This window comes from Myodes glareolus, chromosome 19 (assembly GCF_982192425.1).
Source record: "Myodes glareolus chromosome 19, mMyoGla1.1, whole genome shotgun sequence".
NCBI classification, from domain to species: Eukaryota; Metazoa; Chordata; class Mammalia; order Rodentia; family Cricetidae; genus Myodes; species Myodes glareolus.
Genome location: NC_142044.1, coordinates 64,770,193 through 64,796,432, shown reverse-complemented (window position 1 = coordinate 64,796,432; position 26,240 = coordinate 64,770,193). Strand labels below are relative to the sequence as shown.

Below are 26,240 nucleotides of genomic sequence, written 5' to 3'. Positions count from 1 at the left end.
GAGAGGCCAGACTGGGCAATTGTGTCACATGCCTTTAACCCCAGCACTGGAAGGCAGAAACAGATGGACATCTGAATTCAAAGCCAGCCTGATCTATATAGTAAGAACATTTCCAATAAATAAAGAGCTGAGAACAAGTTGGGTGATAGAGCACTTACCTGGCACCAGGCGTGAAACTTTAGGTCCCTTCCCCAGCACCACAAAATATGTAAGAGAATCTTCTGAAAGGCCCTGTCAGAAAGCAGGTCTAGCAGCCCAGCAAAAAGCTGGACACAGCAGGAGAAGGCAGGGACCTTTCTGCTCTCTGTCTTTACATCTGTCTTCTCTGCCTCTGTCTCTCTCTGTGTATCTATCTCTGCCTCTGTCTGTCTCTCTCTTGTTCTCTCTCTCTCTCTCTCTCTCTCTCTCTCTCTCTCTCTCTCCCTCTCTCTCACACACACAACATATAGATCCTCTACAGAGTGACAGAGATCTCAGAGCATGGGCCTCCTTAGAGACATAGAGGCACTGAGCATGGATCATGAATGGACTGGCCTCTGTGAACCTCTGTGAGCCTAGGGTAATGCTGCAGGTAGCGGGTAAGTCCATTGCTTTTCTTTTGGACACGGGAGCTACCTACTCTCACAGGAGCTAACATCTCACTAGGGCCTTATGTTCCCCTCACCACTTCCAGTCACGGGGGTACATGAGACCCCTTCCTCCTCACTTAAAACTTTGCCACTGCCCTGCATCCTTGCAGAGTGATTCCTTTTTTGTTTTTTTTTTTGATGATTTTTATTATTTTATAAATAATAGGAATCAAAATCTCCAATTCTTCCCCTCCTCCTACTTCCCTCCTACTCCTCCACTCACCCTCCCCCTCCAGCTCTAAGAGAGGGCAGGGTACCCTGCCCTGTGGGAAGTCCAAGGCCCTCTCCCCTCCATCCAGGCTTAGGAAGGTATGCATCCAAATAGAATAGGATTCCAAAAAGCCAGTACATGCAGTAGAGGTAAATCCCAGTGAAATTATCATTGGCTTCTCAGTCTGCCTCAATTGTCAGCCACATTCAGAGAGTCCAGTTGGATACCATGCTCACTCAGTCCCAGTCCAGCTGGATTTGGTGAACTCCCATTAGCTCAGGCACACTGTCTCAGTGGGTGAACCAACCCCTCGTGTTCCTGACTTCCTTGGTCATATTCTCCCTCCTTCTGCTCTTCAACTGGACCTTGGGAGCTCAGTCCAGTGCTCCCATGTGGGTCTCTGTCTCTATCTCCATCTGTCGCCGGTTGAAGGTTCTATGATAATATTTAAGAAAGTCATCAGTCTGACTACAGGACAAGGCCAGTACAGGTACCCTCTCCTCCACTGTCCAGGGTCTTACCTGGGGATATCCCTGTGGACATCTGGGAACCCCTCTAGAGTCAAGGCTCTTGCAGGGCGATTCTTCTCTCATTCTTTCCTAGTGATACCCACTTACCCTGCACCTCTACTTGGTCGAGATATTCTCAGCTGCTTGGGGGCCACACTCGCTTTGCCCCCCCCAACTCTCCTGAGTCACACTTTCTTCTCACTTTAACCGCCTCACAGGTTCCTACCCCAGACTGTCCTGTCCCTACTTTCCCTGATCCAGTAGATCCCCAAGTTCGGGACACTTCCACTCCTTTGGTTGCTACTCACCACCAGCCAGTCCCAGTTCACCTTAAAGACCCTTCGTCCTTCCCTTCCAGACCCCAGTGTCCTATTTCTGAAACCCACAGTGGAGGCCTTAAGCCTATCATCACCGTCTCCTATCTCAAGGACTTTTGATTCCTATTGACTCACCCTGCAACGCTCCAATCCTTCCAGTGTAAACCCTCTGGCGCTTACCGCTTGGTTCAAGACCTCCGCCTCATAAATGAGGCAGTCATTCCAGCTCACCCTCTGGTTAGCAACCCATACAATCTCCAGTCTAACGTCCCTCCTACCACCTTTCACTTTACTGTTCTGGACGTAAAAGATGCCTTCTTTACTGTCCTAAACTTCCTTGGATCCCTGGAATATCGAGTCTAACTGGCTAAGGCTCAGATGTGCTCTCCTACAGTGATGGTCAACTTAGCCCAGAGTCTAAAACCATCACCTCTGACAGGGTCCAGGCCCTGTGGGACTTAAAGCCCCCAACCACAAGGGGGCCTGCTAGGGTTCTGCCATTGAATCCCTAACTTTGCCATTACAGCCAAGCCTCTGCACCAGGCAGCCAAAGAGACCCCCACGGGGCCTCTCAGTCACCCAGCCATTGTCCACCACCACTTCTCTCTACTGTGAGAGATGCCCTGCTAACAGCCCCTGCCCTTGCTCTTCCAGATCACATGAAGCCTTACCATCTCTTTACAGATGAGCAATCAGGAGTTCTGACAACAGTCTGGGCCTTTGAATCGGGCTGTTGCCTTTTAACCCAAACAGCTGGACATCACCATCTGTGGATGGCAACCATGCCTGAGAGCCCAGGCGGCGGCAGCTGAACTTACTTGGGAGGCTCTCAAGATTACCTTGTCCAGGCCAATCATGGTATATTCCACCCACTACCTCTCAGACCTTCTGAGACACTCCTCTCTCTCTCTCTCTCTCTCTCTCTCTCTCTCTCTCTCTCTCTCTCTCTCTCTCCCCCTCCCCTCTCTCCTTGGGCCTTCAGTCCAGGCTTTTCACTTACTATTTCTAGAAAATCCCCAAATTACTTCGCCCTCCAGTCCTGCCCTAAACCCCACAATTTTCTTCCTGCTCCCTCCTCCTCTCCCTCCTCCTCTCCCTCTTGCCCAGAGGCTGTAGAGTCTTTAACCTCACCCCAGCTGGGTCTTCTGGACCAGCTACTTACAGATCCCCAGTTCACCCTGTTTGTTGATAGAAGTTCCCTTATAGATAAATCAGAAAACCACCAGGCAGCATATGCAGTGGTCACTTCCACTAACATAGTCAAAGGGACTGCCTGCCAATGGGAACCTCCTCACAAAAGGCCAAATTAATTGCCTTGACTAGAACACTCCAAATAGCCAAGGGCCAACCGGCTAATATCTATACTGACTCTAAAGACGCCTTTTTAATAGCCCATACTCATTCTGCACTCTGGAAGCAAAGGGGCTTCCTTACTACCCACGGCACTCCCATAGTTAACGGACCCCTTATAGCCAACCTTTTGGAGGCCCTCCAGCTCCCTGCAGAAGTAGCCATTATTCACTGTCGGGGACATCAATCCTCCAAGGACCCAGTGACCTTAGGCAATGCCACGGCTGACTCAGTGGCCCAGGGGCTGGCCTTCAGCTCCTCAGGCTCCACAGAACATATTTTGTTCTTAACTCCCTTCTATCAGCCCTGTTATCAATTAAAAGAGAGGGATGAGCTCATAAAAAGGGGACCACAAAAGAAAGAATGGATGGCTCTACTTCAATAACCATCTCATCCTCCCTCAAGACCAGGCATTGTCGATCATTTCAGACATCCACCAGACCTTACACATAGGCCCCAAAGCTTTGTTCTGCTTCTTGGAGCCCCTCTTTGACCCCACCCATCTCCAAGATCGTGTATTTCACAGGTTCACTCCTCCTGCCCAGACCAAACCACAAGGGGCTCTCCACATACGTCGGTCTCTACACCAGCTTCGTGGACACCAACCGGGCGAAGATTGGCAGGTTGATTTCACTCATATGCATACTCATAAAAAGCTCTGTTATCTCCTAACACTTGTGGACACTTTTACAGGATGGATAGAAGTGTTTCTGGCCTCCAGGGAAATGGCAGATGTGGTGGCTCAGGTACTCCTGGACCAAATCATTGCTTGGTTTGGCATCCCATGAACGATGCAGATGGACAATGGCCCAGCCTTCACTTCCAGGGTCATGGAGCTTGTGTCAGAAGTTCTCAACATCTCCTGGAAATTCCACATCCCCTACCATCCAGAATCCTTGGGAAAGGTGGAGAGGGCCAACGGACTCATCAAACAACAGCTAACCAAGCTCTCCATTGAACTCAGGTTATCTTGGCCCTCCCTTCTCCCCATTGCCCTTACTTGCCTCAGGACCACCCCATGTTCCCTTACAAGCCTGAGCCCTTTCAAGCTCCTTTATGGCAGGCCCTTTCTCCTTCCCAGTCCAAACTCCTCCACTGGCAGGGTATCTCCCCTACCTCTCTTCCTTCTGAGGTCCCTTCTCTGTTCACACGCTGACAGTTGTCTACCTGCCCCCACACAGTTAACCCTAATGCCCCTAAACCTGCCCCACTCTCCCCAGGGGACAGAGTACTCCTCAAACAGCTAGCTCCTAGGTCTCTTGAACCTCGATGAACAGGACCTCACACGGTAATAATCCTCACCACCCCCTAGGCAACCCCCTGGGAAACCCATGCTGGTACCATCTCTACAGGCTCAAGCAGGCTCCTACTCAGGACACTTGGTCTGTCTAGCAGTTAGGGCCTTCCACCCTCTGGTTTTCTAGGATGCAACAATGAAGGACCTCCCTGCTCCTCATCCTGGCACAATTATCTTTGGTGATACAAACAAGACAGGTAATAACAATATTTTTTCTCCTACTCACCTAGAGATGCCTAGCGTCTCCAGGATGACGGTAAACAGGATGCCTCTCCAGCCACACCTCTCCCTGAGAGCAAACCCACCAACACCCAGCTCTCCTCTCCCCCACATCTCCCATGCCCGCAGGAAGTAGCCAGACTTGAGTTGATGCACCTTTATTCAAAGAGAGCCTAAAATGTTGGTCATAAATATCACTTCACCATCCTGTAACCCCTTATACAAAGAATCTGGAATGGAATCCCAGCCTCAGCCTCCATCTTTAGAAGTCCCCTCCCCTGTGCCTGTCAAACCTTGACCCCTCCCCAGGAAAGGTCAAGACCACTCCCATAGGCTGTTTAAACTGCTCCCCAGAAAATAAACACATGATTTTTCCTCTTCGTGGTCATGTCGGCTTTCTGTCCCTGCTCCCTCGGGCCACCCAAGAACGCAGGCGTCCAATTAAACCTTCTAATTTAGTTTGATTTGGTCTGATTGGAATTATTTGAGTGGGCAGAGAGGCTCGTTTTTAGGAATATTTCTGACAGTGATCTTCCTGCCTCATCCTGCCAGCACCAACCATCTCTTCTGCACACTCCCGAGAGCTGAGGTTGAAGGAACAAAACAAAACAGTCCTTTTTCTTCTGTCTTTTTACTGCCTAGACCAAGACAAACTGGCTGTCTGGTGACTCCCCACATCACCCAGTTCTCAGGTTTGGAAATCAGAGTCCCCTCTTGTCCTCCAGAAGCCAAAGACTCCTTGCTTAGTTTATTTGTGTGTGTTTTGCTGTGGGTTTTTGAGACAGGTTCTGATGTAGCTCAGGCTGGCTTTGAGCTCACTATACCTGGGGCCTTATCTTGAAACCCTGGCCCTCCTACCTCCAGATCCTGAGTGCTAAGATTACAACATGCCGTTGTTCCCTGCTTGTTGAGTGCTTTTATACATTGAAAGCACTTTCTTAGAGTGTTGTTGACACAAAACTCTACATATTTAACATATCCAAGGTGGCTGTTTTGGCCTAAGTTCACAGAGTCTAGAGCAAGTCAACAGGAGGCCGTTGGGCAGCAGGGACCCATGGATGCCTAAGTCAAAGGGACCGAGCTATTCGGGCAATGATTCTAACTACAAAGTTGAAAAATGGTTAGAGAGGGAAAAGCAAGTTGTTCCAGAAAAACCTGTAAAGAAACCAAAGCCTGGTAAAACTTCTAGAGTCTGACTTCCATGTTCCAGTGTGGAAGCAGTTTTATGAAGTTTTTATAGTGACAGAACAAAGAAAGTTATAAATCAAGAAAGTTATAAATCAATATAAAAACTATATTGGTGGGAACGTGAATTAGACATCTACAGCGAGCAGAGGAATCTCAACCATTGGCCTCAGATGCTGTCTGGTAGCATTCTTAGCCCTTTTATTGGTGGAGAAGAGTATTTTGTTAATACATCCACATCCTGTTTATCAAGATGTTAGGTTTGATACAGAGGTGGGCAAGGAATGGATCATTTAGAGACTAAAAGGAATTTATATATAATTAGGCTATCAGATAAGCAACCTTTCAAACACCCAAATAGTCACTGAAGTTTTTATGAGTCTACCAGCCTATGCAGACAACTTCTCTCCAGGAATTCATATAAAGTGGGGGAAAGGATAAGCTACGAATCAGGACAGACATACACATTCCAATGGGTAAGTAAAACACAGCAATGAAACTCAAGAATCCAGAGACAATACTGGAGTCTACTGCATACCCTCATCACCAGAAAGCCTTGGGAAACCAAGATGATGAGACAGCAAAGGATCTGTGAACCCTACTTTACACAGTGTGGTGGGCTAAATGCGAATGGCCTCACAGGCTCATGTATGTGAACGCTTGGCCACAGCTGCTGGAACTGTTTGGGAAGGATTAGTGGGTGTGGCCTTGTTGGAGGAGCTGTGTCACTGGTGTTGGGCTTTGAGACTTCAGAGGATCATGCCAGTCCAGTCCAGTTCTCTCTGTCTCCTGTCTGTGGGGTCAGTATGTCAGCTTTCAGGGACTGCTTCAGCACCATGCCTGCCTGTCTGCTGCCATGCTCCCCCCTGTGACGGTCCAGGATTCAACCTCTGAAACCTTAGGCAAGTCCCCGGGTAAGTGCTTCCTCTTACAAGCTGTCTTGGCTATGGTGTTCCACCACAGCGATAGAACCGGCACCAAGATAGTAAGTACCCTGACCACAAGGTCCTCTAGAGGGGTACAAATGATTCCATCTGCTTTGCTGTCTCTATGGGGTGGGGCACACATGGGCTCCTTGGGCAGCCCAAAGGCAAAATGTCATAACCCATGAGAGGATGCAACAGGGCTGCTGCCTCAGGCTTTTTTGCACTGGGTCTGTACAATGGGGAGGGGGACTATGCACGTGGGGCCAAAGGACCTGCCTGTGTGAGGTCCTAACTCTCTGAGCATCTCCCAATCAGCTAATCTCTGGAGTTGGGGTTATCAGAAAAGAGCACCCACCTCTGAACTGAAGAAGGGGACTTGGGGGGCTCAAAAGTCAGTGCATCTAATGGGTCTGGAGCACAGACTTGTGATTTCTACATTGAAGTAACCTTATCAAGATGTTGGGCCATCTGCCGAGAAACCAGAATCTTGACTGTGGGAGTGGCTGAGGCTGAGAGAAAGGAGTGGCTACTTCATGTGACCCTGGGTTTGCAGCCAACACAGAGCGCACTGAACTTTAAGCGCCCTGTATCTGGCTACCACCAAACCCTCCAGGCACCTCCAGGTGACCTCAGACAACTGAGACTGAAAGTTGATCTTGCCGGCGCTCACCAGTATGGACGCTGGCACGTGGTCAAACGCTGGGGGCGGCACCAATGAGAATGAAACCAGAATGGTAGTAGCGATGGGGTCATTATCAAGTTCAGAAGCAGCCGCTGAAGCTGCTGCCCCCACCGCTACCTCCTCCACAGCAGAGTCCTGCTCCACCCTCCCACCTCAGATTTATTGCAGGCTGAAAGTCCTGCAGCAGAGGCTGGAAGGAATGAAAGACATCACCCCAAGTCCTGGGGGTTCTGAACAGGAGAGGGGCAGCACGGACGTGGCCAGTGTGGGGAGAAGGAAGGGGTGTGTGTGGCACTTCGTGCTGAAACTCGCCTCTGGCTTCTGGAGAAGGCTGTGCTGCTAAGTAAAAGTGGCCACAGCGCACGGGCTCCACCAAGCCCCAGTCTGCACAGGTTTAGCATCTGGTGTCAGAACTCTCAGGCCGTGTGTTACCCATTCTTCTGGTCACTGGAACGGAACACCTGACAGAATTAAGGGAAGAGGCTTGTTTGCACTCGAGGTTCAGGGGATACAGTGCATCATGGTAGAAAAGCCTGGTGGCTGAGTGGCTGGCCCTACGGCTGCTGCAGCAGTAGGTCTCAGGCTACAGGCAGCAAGGAGAATGCGACTCGGAACCTCAAGGCCTGCCCCCTGTTCCCACGGCTAGCCACACCTCCCAAAGGTCCCAGTGCCACCAGCTTCGGACAAGTGTTCAAAAACATAAGCCAGTAGAGATTTCAAGTCTACCTGAGGCCCTGAGAGTCACTCTAAGGGGTTCTAAGGAAAGCAGGTCAGGGGGTGATCGGAGGTACAGAGTAATGGGCCCGTAAGGGACAGGGACAGGCCCGAGTGTGTCCCCAAAGACATGGAGAACAACGATGGACTAAAAGGACAGGAACTGGGCTGGACTCCACCCGAGGCCTGCTTCCAGGACGCCCTCCTCACCAGAACTCTCTTGTCTAGATCCTGCAGGGACAGAGCGGGATCAGGGACAGGACAGAGTCTTCAGGCGACAATATCACTTTCCATGGACCTTTCTCTGCCTCCCGCCAGGAGCTCCCTAGCTACACTGTAACCTCTGCTCAACAGACCCAACACCCTTGTATAGCCACACCCACACTGAAACCCCTTCCTGCACCACCACCACCCACCCACACCACCACCACCCATCCACCCACCCACCCTCGTACTCCCACACACCCATACCGGACACACTCCTGCATCCTTGGGGAGGGCTGAGAAGCTATGTGGGCTGGAAAGCTTGGAAAAGGTGCAGTAGGATTGCTTCCATGTTTCCACTAGAGGGCTCCCTCACCCGGAGCCGGTTCTCTAGGACACCATCAGAGAAAGCCCTTTCTAAACAAGAAACACTCCCAAGTCCAGGAACATGGGAAGTGGCTTCTCTCAGCTCTTTCCTGTGCAATTTCTCTCTTGCAGAGGCATCCCTGGATGTGCTCAGCTCACGGGAACCAGTCTGGACCGCATTAAGGCACCACCCAGGCCCAACACAAAGCTCCGAAACAGAGCCGGGGTTTCCCACCTCCAGCTCCTGTGACAGTCTGAGCTGCCCCAAAGTCTCCTTCCAAGCTGTCCTTCACCAGAGACACTTGAAGATACATTTGAAGGCTCGGGCCCCAGCTGGCCCCCAGCCTTCTAGGCCCCTCCTACCTGGTTTCCTTTATACATGGCAGAGAGCCAAGTGGGCCCCTCTGCTCATCCTCCACCTAGGGCTATCAATATTACCTTCTTTCTTCCTTCCCCCACCTCTCTCCTCAGCCCTAAAGGATTCCTCTGCAACATGTAGCATGCATTCACCACTATGAACTAAGCGGCGATGGTGCTGCAGTGTGTACAGCATTCATGCACACATCCTGCTCCGGTGCCCAGCTCCTGCCCCGGTGCCCAGCTCCTGCCCCGGTGCCCAGCTCCTGCTCCGGTGCCCAGCTGCTCCCTTGGGCTGCTTCTATGAGGTATTCTGTTACACTGACAAAATAAAATGTAACTAATATAATGAGCATCTCTTGTCGGCATGGACCCCAGGTTCACCCTTCAGATGTGACATCCTCTGTGCTCCACCCACATAGCCACTCACCTGCCACATTCCATGCTTTTCTGAGATGTTCTTCTTCCATCCTTCCCAGCCTCCAGCTGCTGCTGAGACAGGTGTACCTACTACACCAGTCTCGACCACCTGCTTGTCAGTCGCCATTTAACTGAGGCGTAACTGCAAATTGACCCAGCTGACCAGTTGGCCCCTGGAGGACACAAGGCTTATAGTAAATTCTTCTCTGTCCTGTGAGGAGCATAGTGCTTTTGCAACATGCAGCTGTCAAGCGTGTGGCAGGGACCGCTGGCCTCTGTGCATGGTGGCTTCACAGGCTTCACAAGCAGAAACACCAGGTACAAAGAAGAGAGGTCATAAAGGCCTGGAAGAGAGCCCTAGATGGGCTGAGTTGGTATGTTTCACATATACCAGCCGGCTAGCTCATCATAGAGCCCAGGCTAACCCATCACAGAGCCCAGGCAGCCACCGTACCATTTTACAGCTGAAGAAAGAAACCTTGCCGAGATTAACTACCCTGTCACACCAATCCAATCCAGTTCAGAACTGGTACCTACATTTCCTGACTCCCAGTCCCTCTGGCTTGCCAGCAACAGCTTCCACCAAATAAATATCACTTCTACAAGCAGCCAAGCAACAGACGGGTAGGCCCCAACTCAGGCAAGTCCCTTGGTCCCGCAGGTTCATATTGAACGACTTGTGTTAAGAAAACTGAAGGACACGTGCGGAGATATTACTAATGTTTGCACAGCATTTGAGATCATTTGGAACACAGAGGTGTTCCTTAAAATTCAATTAAAAAAGGTCAGAAACAAGAGCAAAGGCCCATGGCTACTAAGACACAAAGATAAGAAGTAGCAAAGCGAGGGAGCATGAATAAGAAGCCAGGCGTTCAGGTGAGTACAACCAGAAAACCAGTTAGGAGGATAGCCAGGTGGGAGCAACAGCCCAAAACAACAGACAGGACTCAGAGGGTTGGCTGAGCAGGGCCTGAGGTGACCCAGGCAGCTGACACAGGCCAGTCCTCAGGCAGCTGAGGCATCAAGGGGCAGCCCAGAGCTGGCACAGAACACAGGCCTTATGACTGAACTGTAGTCTCAGCCAGAGCCTTTATAAGGCCTTGGTCAAAGCCAGAACCAGTCATAGCTGGAATCCAGATGGGCAGATCCAGTCTTGGTCGGGGAGAGCTGCCTAGGGCCCTTTGCCAGTTCCCTGTCTGTGTCTATATTCAGGGCCTCTCAGGTCCCAGTGTCTTTGTTCTTTGGCACTTAGACATGTGAACTCTAATTTAGGCTTTTTGAGGTGGCAATGGTCGCCTCATAAATCCATGGCTATTTTCTGCTGACCCAAGGTGTGGTGCTTGGCATCTCAGTGGCCATGACACTGTCCCTTTGCAAGGTCTTGCTGGTTTCCCAGTCACCCTGTAAGCATGAAATTGGAGTGGGGTGGAATGACCCTTCCCATGGCTTGAGCTGGTACCACTTAATCCTCTGCCAGCAAAGCGTGTGCTATGCCGTTGCCATTCCAATTTTACACACGAGGGCAGCCAGAGCAGCCTGGGCCTCACGCAGCACGAGTGAGAGACCCCGGTTGCCAAGAAAACCTTGAATGTTGGGAGTCTGCGCAACAAGAGCCGGACAGGAGTGAACATCATCATGGCTCCTTGAACTGAGGAGGTGTGCGTGTCTATACAAAGTCCCTCAGAGAAAGGACCCGATTGATTCCCGCTCCAGAACTGAGACAGACAACAATGAGGAGGTTGATCTTCCATTCCAGAAAGACTCACCACCTCTCAGCACTTCAAGGACCCAGTCCCACATGACTGCTGAAGCAAGACATTCTGATGCTTCCCTCTGCACAGGAGAGAAAGGAGCTGGGTTTTTCTTGGGTGTCTGGCAGTTGTAAACCTGCCACGGCTTAGCATGACAGAAGGAGTCAGCCCCGCCCTCCGTCCAGCAGGTGTAGAGCTCCCACTAGGCCCAAGCCTCAAGGCCAACACCACGGTGGGTCTCATACCAGATGCCCTTTCCAACACCACCCACACATTGGCCTGACTGTGTGGAGGCCTGAGTGCAGGGTCCGAAAGAGCCCTCTCCTCTGCACCCTGGCAAGTGTGGCCCAGCTTCCTGACAAGTTCCCCGTAACAGACAGGCTCCTCTTCATTCCAAAACCTTGCTGCAAAATGTGCTTGGTCCACACGCCCACACCCCAAGGAGGGAAGGGCAAAAGGTGAGGTGCTGGTGGGATGAGTGGAAGGTTATTTTTAGCTCAGCCTGTAGCTTGCTCACAAATGGTCCCATCAAAGGAGTCATTCTCAAAGGCCATCAAGAGACGTGTGCCTAGGAGGATTTATGAGCTTAGACACTGGGTTAGGGAACTCTCCTAGATCAGCCATCACGTGACCTAGACTTAAAGATAAGGAGAAATGGCTTTCAGGACAGTCCCCTGAGTCTCAGCCTTAGGCCACTCCGTGAGTCATCCCTAGGGGAGGAATAGACCCATTTTGGACCCCGTAGACCCCACACAGTACTTTTCCTGTTTCCCAGTGGATGCAGGGACACCAAGACAGCCTTTGAGCTTGCTGTTGTTCTTTGTCAGACCCGAGTTCCTGAGCCCGAACACTGAAGACCATTCTTCCCAGCTGCTGCCTCTCCATTACCCATTGGCCAAAAGCTGGTTTCCCCAAACTCTTTCCACGCTACCAACCTCCACAGCCCTGAGTCTTGGCTAAATCCCTGGAGAGCAGCACCGTAGCTACAGCCAAGGTGACCGAGTTAGCATTTCCTGGAGAATAGAGGAATGAGCAATCTCCAGACCAGAGCTAGACTATAGTGTCTCGGGTCCTCTCAATTCACCCCCCTCCCGGTTCTTCTCAAACCCACCTTCAACTCCCCACCAAGACACCTGGAACTCTGGAGAGCCTGTTCTCAAGCCTTGCTCCAGATTCGACCTGCAATGCCATCCGGAATCCAAGCAACAGTTCTCAATCTGTGACTTGTGACCCCTGGGTTGCATAACAGACATCCTGCACATCAGGTATTTACGTTACAATTCATAACAGTAGCAAAATTACAGTTCTGAAGCAGCAACAAAATAGCATTATGGTTGGGGTCAGCACAAAGTGAGGAACTGTGTTAAAGATTCACAGTGTCAGGAAGGTTGAGAAGCGCTGCTCTCAAGTCTATGTGGAACATTCCACCTTGCCTCGTCCCACCTGTCAGCTGCTCTCCTTGTGCTGGAAATACTCAAAATGCAGAGGACAAACTCTGTTCCCATTCTAGTCTCCTGAGCCCCCACCTCCACCCTACCCTGGCCAGGCTTCATGAAAAAAACCACTGGAAGTGGTTGGCCATGACAATGAAGACCTGCCCTTTGGATGGGGACTGATGAGGAGGAAATGTCCCTCATAAGGAAAAACAGACCAGCCTCTCTGCCCAAAGCCAGTCAGCTCTCCAGGATCCATAGCCCGGGTAACATGCTCCGAGGGATCCCCTTGCTGTCTCTCCCGGAGACCCAGGAGGGGCAGAGGCCGGGTGGAAGCTCGTAAATGGCTTTGAAGATGAAACAGGCCTGTGGCCAAGGATTGTTGACACAGCCACACTAGGAGGTGCTGCCAAGCCAATAAAACACAGCTATTGTCTCTTCTTGGCCTCTTTTAATGCCAGCTACTGCGGGCATATAAAAGGGCCGTAGCGACCCAGGGAACACACGGCCTCAGCTCCATCCACTGTCAACTTCTCTCCTCTTCGCACGTGTCGATCCTCCACCATGACCTGTGGCTTTCGAACTGGAAACTTCAGCTGCGCATCAGCCTGTGGGCCCAGGCCTGGCCGATGCTGCATCTCCGCAGCTCCCTACAGGGGGATCTCCTGCTACCGTGGACTCTCAGGGGGCTTTGGCAGCCACAGTGTCTGTGGGGGCTTCCGCTCTGGCTCCTGTGGACGCAGCTTTGGATACCGCTCTGGAGGTGTCTGCGGGCCCACACCCCCCTGCATCACCAGCGTCTCTGTCAATGAGAGCCTGCTCACGCCTCTCAACCTGGAGATCGACCCCAATGCTCAGTGCGTGAAGCATGAGGAGAAGGAACAGATCAAGTGCCTCAACAGCAGGTTCGCAGCCTTCATCGACAAGGTGGGTGTCTTGGACCAGCCCCTTCCTGGGTCCCACCATATGCACAGCCAAGGCTGGGGGCTAAGGGGGAAACAGTGAATGCAAACCCATTGAACCCCCAAGGCCAGAGGGACACAGACAGAGACTGGAAACAGGAACTTTTGAGAAAGGAACTTTAACCACCCCGCTTTGCAGAAGGTTAAGTGCCTTATCCAAGGTCACATACTAAGAAGAGGCAGCTGAGTTCTGGGGACATGGCTTAAGCACTTTTCATGACCCCAGGTGAACTGCCTGATGTTAGTGCTCAAGAAGGATCCCCAGGTGGTAAACTACCCAGCCCCAGTGTGGTTATGGATAGATGACACGCCAACAAAGGAGGACATGGGCTTCACGTGTCGTTGCTGCATGTGTGCAAACACACATGCATGCACACATGCACACATGTCTGACATGGAAAAACAAACTGAAAAGAGAACTGGGGCCTACAGAGCCCAGGCACAACTTCGCCCAGAGCTGCCCTCTGGGACTTTCCAGCGTGTGAGACCAAGTCGTGAAGGAAGGTAGTGTCCTCCTCGATCAAGGGCAGGAAGAGTAACTGTGGAGACTGTCTGAAAGCTCCTCTCACAGGGCTGCTTTAATCCCACGTAGCAGCTGCGCCGCTGTACTTTGTGCAAGCTACTGCACTGGCGCTCAGCATGCGACCTGAGCTTCAGACACAGCCCCCGTCCTCGGGGCCCCATAGGAAAGCAGTGTCTGTGTGGTCTGGACTCCACAGACATCCACTGCAGAGCCAGAGCAAACTTGAGCCTGCAGCCTTCTTCACAGAATTCAGGCAGCCATGTGCAGCTGAGGTTTAAGCACAGGGAGAAAGGTTTGGGCTCCAGGAGAAAGCAGCTCTGGGATGGGGAGAGCTGTCCAGAACAGGCACACACGAGACACTAAAACCAGCACAGGAGAGAACTCACCAGGGATACGGCAAGGGCATCAGACGAAATCGTCTACATCCGAGAGTGGACCGAGCTGGGGTGGGGAGACAGAGGTAACACGCAGCGTGGGACCCAATAATCTGTTATTATCAGGTGGGCTCTGCTCCTGCAGGTCAAGGGTCTCTCTCCACAGCCAGCACGTTCGCTGGCCTTCAACCCCACTCTTGAGTGTAAGGGTGGAACACGGGCATTTCTGCACTCATACCACACGTGCCTATTATTCTAATTGTGTTGTTGCTGCAGGGTTCCATAACTGCCACACACTTCACTTTCCAAAGTTTACAGTCTAAACAGGCCTGCCGAACATTCGCAGGTTGGCTGTCATAGCTGCCTTGCTGTGTTGCCTTCTCAGGGTAGCATGCCTCTCTGCACTTTGAGACGGGAACTTTAACTACCCTGCTCCGCAGAAGGTTAAGTGCCTTATCCAAGGTCACATACTAAGAAGAGGCAGCTGAGTTCTGGGGACACGGTTTAAGCACTTTTCATGACCTCAAGTGAACTGCCTAAAGTTAGTGCTCAAGAAGGAGTCCCAGCTGGTAAACTGACTCAGCCCCAGTGTGGTTATGGAAAGATGACACGCCAACAAAGGAGGACATGGGCTTCACGTGTTGTTGCTGCATGTGCGCAAACACACATGCATACATGCATGCACACATGCACACATGCATGCATACAAACAACATGCACGCACGCGTGCACATGCACAAGCACCCTTACCTTCTGATCATGCAAGGGTCCATTCTCAGACTTTAATTCTGAATGGCAGGTGCGCTTCCTGGAGCAGCAGAACAAGCTGCTGGAGACCAAGTGGCAGTTCTACCAGAACCGCAAGTGCTGTGAGAGCAACGTGGAGCCGCTGTTCGAGGGCTACATCGAGACCCTGAGGAGGGAGGCTGAGTGTGTGGAGGCTGACAGCGGGAGACTGGCGGCTGAGCTCAACCATGCCCAGGAGGCCATGGAGGGCTACAAGAAGAGGTGAGAATCGCTGGACAGTCTTGGCAGGAGCTCCCTGGGTGCATAGGAACATCTGGCCTGTGGTTGACTTCTCTGCCTGCCTAGGTCAGGAAGCCCGCCCCCACCTTGCCCATTAAGGAGCTTCTTTCCCTGCCTTCCTCTCCTTTGCAAGCTAGACCATCATCAGCCTCCCCGAAGGGGTACAAGGCTCCCTTCTCCACCTAATAAACACTCTGGGGAAACCTACATTTCCTGGTCTTCAGAACTAGCCCTTAAGCCTCTGGATGCTGTTTTTCGGGTTTCTTCATCCACTCTCTTCTCCAAAACCTTCCGCACCCAGGTAGACCCAACAGGATGCTACTAATCCAGCCAGCAGTGTGCATGGTCTAGACCCTTGGGGGCTTTACCGTCTGCTGGGACGCAGGCGTGACATTGTCACATATGGAGACTTGCAGTTACATGCGACACAGCCATGAAGGATGGGCGCTGAGTCTTAGAAAGCTTCTGCTTCTCAAAGGGACCAGCCTTCTTCAGTGCCATGATTTGCTATGGCCTCTGGCCACTATCCTTGACTCTGAGCAGGCCTTCCCACAGAGTGGTCCCTTGGCTCCTTCCAGGAAGATAATGGACAGGGCATCAACCAAAGGCTCAGAGCAAAGGAGAAGGAAAAATGGCATCTCCCTCTGCCCAACCACACACACACACACACACACACACACACGCACACACACACAGGCACGCACACACGCACACGTGCACACGTGCACAAATGCACAGCTTCCAAAAACCACGATCCTGTCTCTACTGTAAAGACCCAATGTTCCTACGGGCCTGTGCAGAGAGCCTGGCCTCTCCCAGGTCCTCGTACGAGGCCTGGAGTTCAGGCTGCTTTCTGAGACAGCTTCACGACCACTCCCACCTGAACAAGGCCTCCTTCCCCCCTGCCTCAGGTACGAAGAAGAAGTTGCACTCCGGGCCACAGCAGAGAATGAATTTGTGGCTCTGAAGAAGGTGAGTGATTGAAGCTAGTCCCTGCCTTCCACCCACCCTGCCCCCTCTAGCCTGCCACTCATTGGACAGATGCCCCAAACCCAAGGAGGAATTAGAATTAAGACTCTCTGCAACCCCCACAGGATGTGGACTGTGCCTACCTGCGCAAGTCAGACTTGGAAGCCAATGCAGAGGCACTGACCCAGGAGATCGACTTCCTGCGGCGACTGTATGAAGAGGTGAGGGTGGTAGCCTTGGCAAGCATACACGAGACTCAGAAGGAATCCCCAAACGCACCAAGTTCCCCCCATAATGAACCTAATCTGACACATGAGGCCAGGTTAGAGACTGCTTGGGCAGGGGACTGAAAAGTCAAGCAGACTAGCTGAACTGTCCACTCAGAGACCACCTAGTCCTTCCTGAACCAACAGGTATAGCCCAACCCTGCTGGCCCTAAGGCGAGTCTAAGAGAACATCAGACCCCAGGGCGCAGTCTGTCCCTAAGGAACTATCCAGAGACAGCCTGGATTCGCTAGGCCTAAGCAACCACAGAAGCAAGAATTTGGGAAATGCTCATGGCTGCCTCCGAGCGAAAGTTAGAAACAGAAATCAGTCTCTTTCCAGGGTCGGTCATTCTGCTACAAATATGACTGACATGTTCCAAGAGAGTCGTGGGGGTTGGGGGAATGGCGGGTGAAGAAAATCCCAGACAACCTGACTTTCTTCCTCCCCCTCCTCCCGCAGGAGATCCGAATCCTCCACGCCCACATCTCAGACACCTCTGTCATCGTCAAGATGGACAACAGCCGGGACCTGAACATGGACTGCATCGTGGCTGAGATCAAAGCTCAGTATGATGACATTGCCACCCGCAGCCGGGCAGAGGCCGAGTCCTGGTACCGCACCAAGGTGAGTGAGTGGTCACAACGCCTGTCCTTAGATGTGACGGTGGGAAGGACTCTGGGCTCTGTCAGAAAAGGCTTCTTGCACCCCAAGAATCACAAAAAGATTGCAGACAGCTCTCAGGTTGGGGAGGCAGCCCTGGCTGAGCACCGTGCTGCTGTGTGTCTTGTGTACTCAGTGACTGTGCTCACTGGGTCCTGTGCCTCATGGACATCTATCTCTGCTTCCCCCATCCCCAGTGTGAGGAGATGAAGGCCACAGTGATCCGGCATGGGGAGACCCTGCGCCGCACCAGAGAGGAGATCAATGAGCTGAACCGCATCATCCAGAGGCTGACAGCCGAGATTGAGAACGCCAAGTGTCAGGTATGTGGGGGTCAGCTGTGCTGAGACCAGGGACACTGGATGCCCACTCAGTGCCATAGTGCCAGCATGTGCCCGGCCTGGATCTTACCATTTAGTATACCTTCTAGTTATGTATGCCCACGGTCACGCTGATTGAATCCAGTCTATAAAGAAAAAGGGGTTTTTTTGAGAGTGAGGGATGTTTCCCAGATAGTTGCAGACTAGATACATCCAGGTAACACATAGTGCCACCCAGAGATCATAAGATATCCCATTCTCTGTGTGTCCCCAGAACACCAAGCTGGAGGCCGCAGTGACCCAGTCTGAGCAGCAGGGAGAGGCCGCCCTCACTGATGCCCGCTGCAAGCTGGCTGAGCTGGAGGCTGCCCTACAGAAGGCCAAGCAGGACATGGCCTGCCTGCTCAAGGAGTACCAGGAGGTGATGAACTCCAAGCTGGGCCTGGACATCGAGATCGCCACCTACAGGCGCCTGCTGGAGGGCGAGGAGCAGAGGTGGGTCCCTGGTCCTCTCCACTACCTTAGAAACTTTCCCTGCTTAGACTGTCTCCTACCTTCACATCTCAGTTTCCGACCCAAGAACCAACAGAAGTTAGAGCCATTTCTGCCTGGAGCCCGGTGCTCTTGAACTGGCCTTGGGTGGCTTCATTACGCAAGCCCCTGGCACCACAGAGCCAGAACTCCAACCAGCATAGGGGCCTGCTAGGACTAGAGCCAAAGTGCCCTACCTCTGGGTCAGAACTCTCATGGGTCCTAACTCTTGGCTCTTCCAAGATGGGCACCTTGCCTATAGGTCCATGAGGTCTTGCCCTGGGTTCGAACTGCTGGCCAACTTCTGCCCCTGGCCTGTGTGCCCAGGAGGACACCTTCGACCACAGTGCTGGACAGAACAGCACAAGTGGTGGGGGCTTTCCTCTGACTCGTAGTTTCAGGGGAGCTGGGTCCACTGTAGCAAGGAGAGTGGTAAGGCAACTCCGCCCACAGCAGTGGAAGCAAGTTAAGGCGGCATGAGGCAGGAACTCGCTCTCTTTCAGTCTGAAGATTTCAAAGAGCTCTCTAGTGGTTGGCTGCTTTGCTTTTCTGATCTTCATATTGAACCCCAATGTCTGTCTCTGGGTTTTTATTAATTGTCCTACAGTATGTCATGGGGATGTTCCCATGGCAGCAGACTAGACAGGATCAAGAGCCAGAGACTAGAGTGTAACCTTTGAAGTCTCTCTTCTGGTGACCTACTATCTCCAGCTCAACCCCACCTCTTAAAACTCCACAGCTTCCCAAAACAGCATTAGCGACCAGCCCAGCCCTTCAAAGTGTGAGCCAGTAGGGGGTCATTTCTTCCTAAAGCTGGGCCTAGCCCCGTCTGTCAGAGACTTGTTTGGGCTACACATTGCAGAATCAGCTGAATAAAGGCAGACGAGACTTGAAGTCAGTCTGAAGTCTGTTCAGTATAGTGCGCCCTGCATGGCCACAACCACCACAAAGACGCCTTTGTCTAAGTGACAAAGATAAGGATGTGGTTTCTGAGGAAGCCCTGATGATGCCTCGTTCTGACTACTCTCTCCTTCCCCTTCCTTCCCTCTGCTCAGGCTGTGTGAAGGTGTTGGAGCCGTGAATGTCTGTAAGTATAATCAACCCTGAAAGGAAACTGTAGCCTTGGACATCAGCAAAGACTTTCCGGTGTGGTATACAGACAGTGGGTAAACATCACTAACAGCTCTAATCAAGGGTACTAGGTTGTTCATGCAGAAAGAGACACTGAGATCAGCTTCCATCAGCTTCCAGAGTGGCTGCAGTGAAAAAGGGAAAGATACCGCTCCAAGGGCCTTCAGAAGTCACTTAGTATAATGTCTGCCTTGTAGAAGTGAGGGAGCTGTGTCCACAAAAGGAATCACAGAGCAGAAGCTGGCCCATAACTCAGCCTCCTGGCTCCTAAGAGGAGGCTTTTCTACACAGTTTACAAACTAGACTGAGCGTTCTTTGTGACCTTCCCCAAAGGCTGGAGCAACCTAACTGACCAAGGGAAGGTGACTGACTGGGGTGGCCACCAGCCAGGCTTAGAGACCCTTCCCTTGTCCTTACAGGTGTCAGCAGCTCCCGCGGAGGGGTCGTGAGTGGGGACCTGTGTGTGTCTGGATCACGGCCAGTGACCGGCAGTGTCTGCAGTGCCCCCTGCAGTGGGAATGTGGCAGTGAGCACCGGCCTGTGTGCACCCTGTGGGGGTGGCTCCTGCTACCAGGGGAGGTGTTAGAGGTCTGGAGGGAGCCGGGAAGAGGCTTGCCCCACAAGGCTGACCACAGCAGTCTCAAGCTCTGCTGCCCTTGTGTTCTGAGAATACAGTCCCCATTCCCAGCAGCTGCCCTCTGCCCAGCTACCTGCCAGCAAGGAGCCTGCTGCTGAGAGATCAGCCTCTTGCCTCAGTTACAGCCCTGAAGGTGCCCAGTGCCGCTTCCTGAGACCTCAGCCTCTAGGCCCTGTTGTGTAATAAACTGTGCCTACTCTCAGAACTGTGTGCGGTGTCGTGCTTTCTTGGGGTGAGCTCATGGTGTCACCTAGGGGTCACTGGCCTGTTCTTGTGATAGACATCTACAGGGCCTGATCCCAAACAGAACCGCCTCTCATTCCCGCCAGGCAGAGCTCATAGCACAGGCGGCCTATACCACACCTACTAGGCCCTGTGGCTTTGAGGGGATGCTCCCAGTGTTGCCCACCAAAGAGAGATGTGATGCCGAATACCTGTTTCTCCCAAATGCACATCCTTTCTTCATTCCCAGCAGCCTTCTCAATCATCCTGAGGTTGGGACAGTGAGACAATGGGCTTCCAGCTTCCGTCCTGAAGGAAACAGAGGCCACAGGCTCTGCTGAAAGGCAGGGTTGCATTGTCTGCCTGCCTGTCTGCCTGTCTGCCTGTCTGCCTGTCTGCCTGTCTGCCTGTCTGCCTGTCTACCTGTCTACCTGTCTGTCTGCCTGCCTGTCTGACCATCCATCTGTGTGTGGGTTTGGGAGGTGCTGGGGGACATCTGTCAATCTAGTCATCCATCTGTTTGGGGAGATAGGGGGAGTTGGAGGTAGGTGTCTGTCTGTCTGTTGATCCATTGAACTGTGAGTGAGCATGTATGTCTGTCTGCTGTCCATCTGTCTTTTTGTATGTCTGCCACTGTGGTTCCACCCACACCCCACTTTCTTCTCCCACATATATCACTCCCCGCACCCCAGCACCACACTCACATCACAGCAGCAGCTATCAGGAGTTGTGTTGCTCTTTGCGTTGCTCTGGCCCCCACTCCTTGTTGCCATGGCCACGTCACTGCTTTGTTCTCAGCACCTGAGCATCTCATCCCCAACATGAGGATGGCCACTCTGTTCTTTGTGGCCTGACATCACCGGTCCTGGGGATGGTCCAGAATAGAGGATCCAGAAAAGCTCTGAGCCCAAGCTAGAGAAGCAGATCTCAAGTGCTCTCTATCCCCAGGCATCCATCACTGATGCCACCCCACCCCTCTTCCTCAGTACTGCTGAGGCCCATGACCTCCTTCCCCTTCACTCTTTAGGTCTTAGGCCCTCTTGATCTACACCAAGCTCCCTGCCTCCATCTCTCCTCCACCCGTGGCCCCTAAGTCTCAGGTCTACAGCCTTTCCCTCCTGCCTCACAGGCTCTCACTCCTCCCAAGGGCATCACCCATTGGTCCACACCCCTCACGCTGCAGCCTCACCTTGAGAACTCGGGCCCCTCTACCTTTGTGCCCTGACCCTGGACCATTGCACCAGCCTCCATCTTGGCTCCCACTATGCTCAAGGTCCTGCTCCGTTAAACCCTAGACCATGCTCAGAACCCTGATGCTCAGCAGCAGGCCCCCATGCCATCACTCCACATGATCCCTCTACCACAGCCCTGGCCCCGAATTCTTCCTGCCCCTCCCTACATCTTTCTCCTCCCTACTCTGTCAAGAGACTTGTTTTTTATTCCTCTTTGCTCTTTGGGGTCCCACCACGCAGCTCCCAAATAATCACATGGAGACTTATTACTTATAAATGCCCAGTCTTAGCTTAGCTTGTTTCCGGTCAGCTTTTCTTAAATTACCCTATCTACCTTTTGCCTCTAGGCTTTTACCTTCTTATTCTATGTCTGGCTGTGTGGCTGGGTGACCGGCCCCTGGCATCCTCCTGTCCTCCTTTTCTCCTTCTCTTGCTCCTCTTCTTCTCTCTCCTCTCTCTATTTATTCTCTCTGCTTGGAAGCCCTGCCTATCCTTTCTCTTGCCTAGCTACCAGCCGTTCAACTCTCTATTAGACCAATCATGTGTTTGAGGCAGACAAATGCAACATAAAAGAATGTAACACATAATTGCATCATTAAACAAACGTTCCACAGCATAAACAAATGTAACCCGTCTTTAATTACTACTCTAGAACAAAGAGCAGTGCCCTTTGAGGCCACAGTCCTGTCCAGAACTGAAGCAAGCATCTCTCCTAGCCAGGCTGCCCCTGGATTCAGCCACCAGGACGGTCCTCCTCTTCCTCCCAACACTTTCTAGCATACTTTCTTCTCTCCCTACTGCCTCAAAACCATGTAGCAAATGTCTGTGTCTTTCAACAAGCTTAGAATTATTGAATGACAATAAATTATTTAGCTATATCAGTACCCTTGACTGCAATTTATTTAGTAATTCTGATCTCCCTATATAGTGTGGCAACTGGCAGTCACAAATGGTTGGTTAGTTGGCTGGGTTTTCTTGTTTGTTTTATGAAACAGGTTTTCATGTCATCCAGATGGGTCTGCAACTCACTATGGGTCCTCCTGCCCCCACTTCCTGAGTCTTGGATTATAAGCATGCACCACCAACAGCCACCCACCCCGCTCCAGTTGTCTTTATCCCAACAATAGTTACTGCTGTCACCCGTCAGACACAGCACATCCACACAGCAATCCATCTCTAAGTGACAGAGTAGCTACAGGAGTTCAAGACGCCTCAGAGTTCCTAGAGATCTTCCTGAGCACAGAGTACTGACACCTATGTGGGTGGCCATGACCTGCTGTGGAACTGCTGGACGGCAGAGCCAGGCATACGCACCAGCGGGCCAGTCAGGTGAGGTCCAAGGCCAGATCCGTACAGACAGAATGGTCTTCACTGTTCTTGGTGTGTTGGACAAGTTCTCAGGCCTGGTTTTTCTGATATAGTTTAATCTGCTCATGTGTCCATGTGTTTCCATCTACTCTGATAAGCTCGTGGGTGACACTTTTTAGCTTACATAAATGAGCTATTTATCAGTGTGTATCTTGTGACAGATATGCAACAGTTGATAGTATCTTCACACACACATGCTCACACAAGATGCAGAGACAGTTGAAGATATCTTCACACACACACACACACATGAGTTGCAGAGACAGTTGAAGTTATCTTCATACATACATACATGCACATGTGCGCACACACACAAGATGCAGAGACAGTTGAAGGTATCTTCACACACACACACGCACACACACGAGATGTAGAGACAGTTGAAAGTATCTTCACATACATACACACGTGCACGCACACACGTACACAAGATGCAGAGACGGTTAAAGGTATCTTCATACACACACACACACACACACACACACACACACACACACACACGAGATGCAGTGTTAATGAACCTGCCTTGTTATTTGTACGCAAATGGAACCAATTTCTGTTTTGTAAAATGGAATCACCCTGTCCAAGGCTCAGTTCAAAAGCCACTGTTTTACACAATTCAGAGTGGGGAGAAGCTTGCTCATAGCATACATAGGGACCTCCACAGAACACGAGCCCCATCTTCCATGGCTCCCTCTACCCTCCAAGTGACCTCAGGCTATCTAAATGAGTACCAGCCCCCCCCCCCACACACACACACTGGCTCTGACCCACCACACAGTGCTTTCAAGTCTCCTAGGCCCCCTTCACTTGGTCCCCTATGGGGGCCTTGAATGTTCTCAACACCTGGAGTGCGGGGACAGAAGCTCTGCGGGCCCTGCAGTCCCCCCCCACCCCCCCACCCTCCCACCCCCCACCCCCACCCCCATCCCTGAGGAAGCTGCTCTGGGCCACTGATCCCTCTTCCTGAGGACTCCAGGGGAGCAGAGCTTGAGGGCAGGCACCCTCAGGAGGTGCAGTGCAGTGCCATACAGAGGAACCCAGAGGATGCCTCCTCATTCCTGGAGGAGCTTTTGAATTTGTGCTATTTGGAGGAAACAGCCAAAGGGCTTTACAGAACCACGGGCCTTAGGGCTGGGAGAAAAGGGAACTGGGTAGGAGGATCACTAACCAGCGTCAGAAGCAACACTGAAACTGAGACCTTACGGAGAGGCAGGGTCTCTGGCAGAATCACCAAAGAAGTATAGGCTTCACATTCACTCAGGTAAGGAGAAGAGTTAAAGATGATTGCCTCATGCCGGATGTGGTGGCTGTTTTCCTGTCACCTGGGTACCCTATCCCTTTAAGAGATAAGCTCCACCCACTCCCAACCTCCCCCCCCCTTTTCAGCCTAGGCAAGTGGATCCTTCCCTCGACCTTCCAGCCTGTTCTCTGTTCCTGTCCCTCTTCTGAAGAGGTAACTACTGCCTCTCTTCCCTCTTCCTCTCTCTCTCTCTCTCTCTCTCTCTCTCTCTCTCTCTATTTATTTATCTCTCTCTTTGCCTCTCTCTTCTCCCTGCTTCTCCCCTTCCCCCTTTCTTTTCCCCTCCATAACCCACTGAATAAACTCTATACCCAAACTCTCTTTCTCTGCATGATGTATCTGTCTCTTACCCATTGCAGTCTTCCACCTGCCAAGGGGACCTATCGAGTTCTCTGGGGACCCACCAAGGCCTCGGATGCCGCCACTGCCCCTCGTGGGACTGCTGCCCCTCGTGGGACCAATCCCCCACAATATATTTATAAACAATAACATTAGTGTGTGACTCAGCCAGGCTCTCTCTACGCTCCCTCCCACCTGCAGGCGGGCCAACTGAGGACATGTGGGGACCCTGGACTCAGACCACCTTCCAATATCCTGCCTGCTCTATCTCTACAAATGTTAGGACCCCCTTCTCCAAGTCAGCTTTCGCTCATATTCTCCTCTGGTTGCTCCCCAAGGCTAAAAGCTGAGGTTTGGCACTGCTGATGTTCAGGCCCTGTCGCTGCTGTTTGGACTTTTTGTTTTGTTTTGTTTGTTTTGTTTCTTTTCTCGGACCACTTGGAAGTGGTCCTATTGCCGCCGCTGTTCATGCTGCTGGGAGCAGTCCTGTCTGGCCCCCAGTTGCTGTGCTGACGGGTCTTGAAATCGGCCTGGCCTAGTTCTCAACCCGCGCGCTTTTCCAGAGACGCCCAGACAGTTGCCCTTAGGTTTTCGTCATTCTCACATTTTTTAATCATGGGAAACAAACCCTCAAAAAAATCCATCCAACCTCCCCCGCTATGTCTTTTACACGACTTAAACCCTCTGCCTTACTTACGGATTCCTGACCTTACCTGCCTCTGCAGTAACAAATGGCCGAAGTACCCCTTGGTACCACCTGAAGTGGGAGCTTTCTAATTTCCACCAGCAAACAGGACTGCCGCTGCCCCGCTGCTGGCATCTCATGCCCATACGCTTTTCCTTTCTCTAAGCAGCCCCGTCCCTACCCACCTGTAAACACTCTTTTGTTCTCGCTCCTATTCCTTCTCTCGTTCTATCCCTGCCACCGCCGTCACTGGTCCCACAGAAATCAGCAAGATTAGTCAGATCCGTGAGGCAGCTGTTACCAGTTCTAGCCCTTGCTCCTCAGCGTGGCAACATGGCCGCTCATGGTGCTGAGTAATTTTCCTCTCTACTTCATGTATGGAAAAGTATGTGTAAATAATGTGACCACACGGATCTAATTCTGTTTGAAATGTATGTTCTACACAGCCTCTGTGCCGCTCTTGTTATTTATATCTGTTTAAAATTCCCTAAAAACATGGTTTCTTCATACAACAGGTGACTGCTGCCGTTTTGACTAAGGTCAGGTGACCTCACCATCATTTTGACTAAGGGCAGATCAGGTGACCTCACCACCATCTTGACTAGGGGCAGGTCAGGTAGCCAAGTCCCACCATCTTTACTGAGGTATTCCTTGCCTAGTCTTGCAGTTTACTTATGTTTTTGTCCCTAAATTCCTCTTACGGACTCTGTTACATGTGTGTTTTGCACTGTGACTTGCTTTTGGTAGGGCCCACTAAAAACACCCACTTTGCTCAACTCCCATTTAATATGTGTGTGTGCATACATGTGACTTGAGTTAACTTTGTATAAATATAAGTTAGCTTTCACTCTATATATCTGTATAAAACGTGGGTTCAACTGGGTGTTCATATACATATATTTACTGTTAAATATTATAATTGTCTGTTCATTGTATCTCATTCCAGACTGGGAGAGCTCAGGGTCTCATGTTTTGGTTTGGTATGTGCTTTTGAGACTCTTACAGGAATACTGTATATGTGATGCAACCCTGCTTTAAAATATATTAAGCTGTTCTCCGCTGTTGTCAGGTCTACTGCTGAGCTTCTATTGCAAACAGTCTTTCTCCTTTGTCTTTCACGA

General features: G+C 51.6%; 1 protein-coding gene and 1 long non-coding RNA gene across 2 annotated transcripts; one reads left to right on the top strand and one right to left on the bottom strand.

Annotated features, from left to right (window-relative positions):
- The first annotated feature begins 13,096 nt into the window (after positions 1-13,096).
- LOC125410183 (keratin, type II cuticular Hb1) lies at positions 13,097-20,056 on the top strand. Its single transcript, XM_087899321.1, has 9 exons — positions 13,097-13,497; positions 15,229-15,437; positions 16,367-16,427; positions 16,550-16,645; positions 17,151-17,315; positions 17,549-17,674; positions 17,946-18,166; positions 19,258-19,289; positions 19,753-20,056. Exons 1-9 carry the CDS (start codon positions 13,135-13,137, stop codon positions 19,917-19,919), a joined length of 1,440 nt encoding a protein of 479 aa, XP_087755447.1. The 5' UTR covers positions 13,097-13,134; the 3' UTR covers positions 19,920-20,056.
- Positions 20,057-20,403: 347 nt separating this feature from the next.
- LOC146890987 (uncharacterized) lies at positions 20,404-21,888 on the bottom strand. The gene is made up of 3 exons (XR_014998147.2): positions 21,780-21,888; positions 20,897-21,057; positions 20,404-20,501 (listed from the first exon to the last, which is right to left on the bottom strand). It is a non-coding gene; the product is annotated as an uncharacterized LOC146890987 (long non-coding RNA).
- Between the last annotated feature and the right edge of the window lie 4,352 nt (positions 21,889-26,240).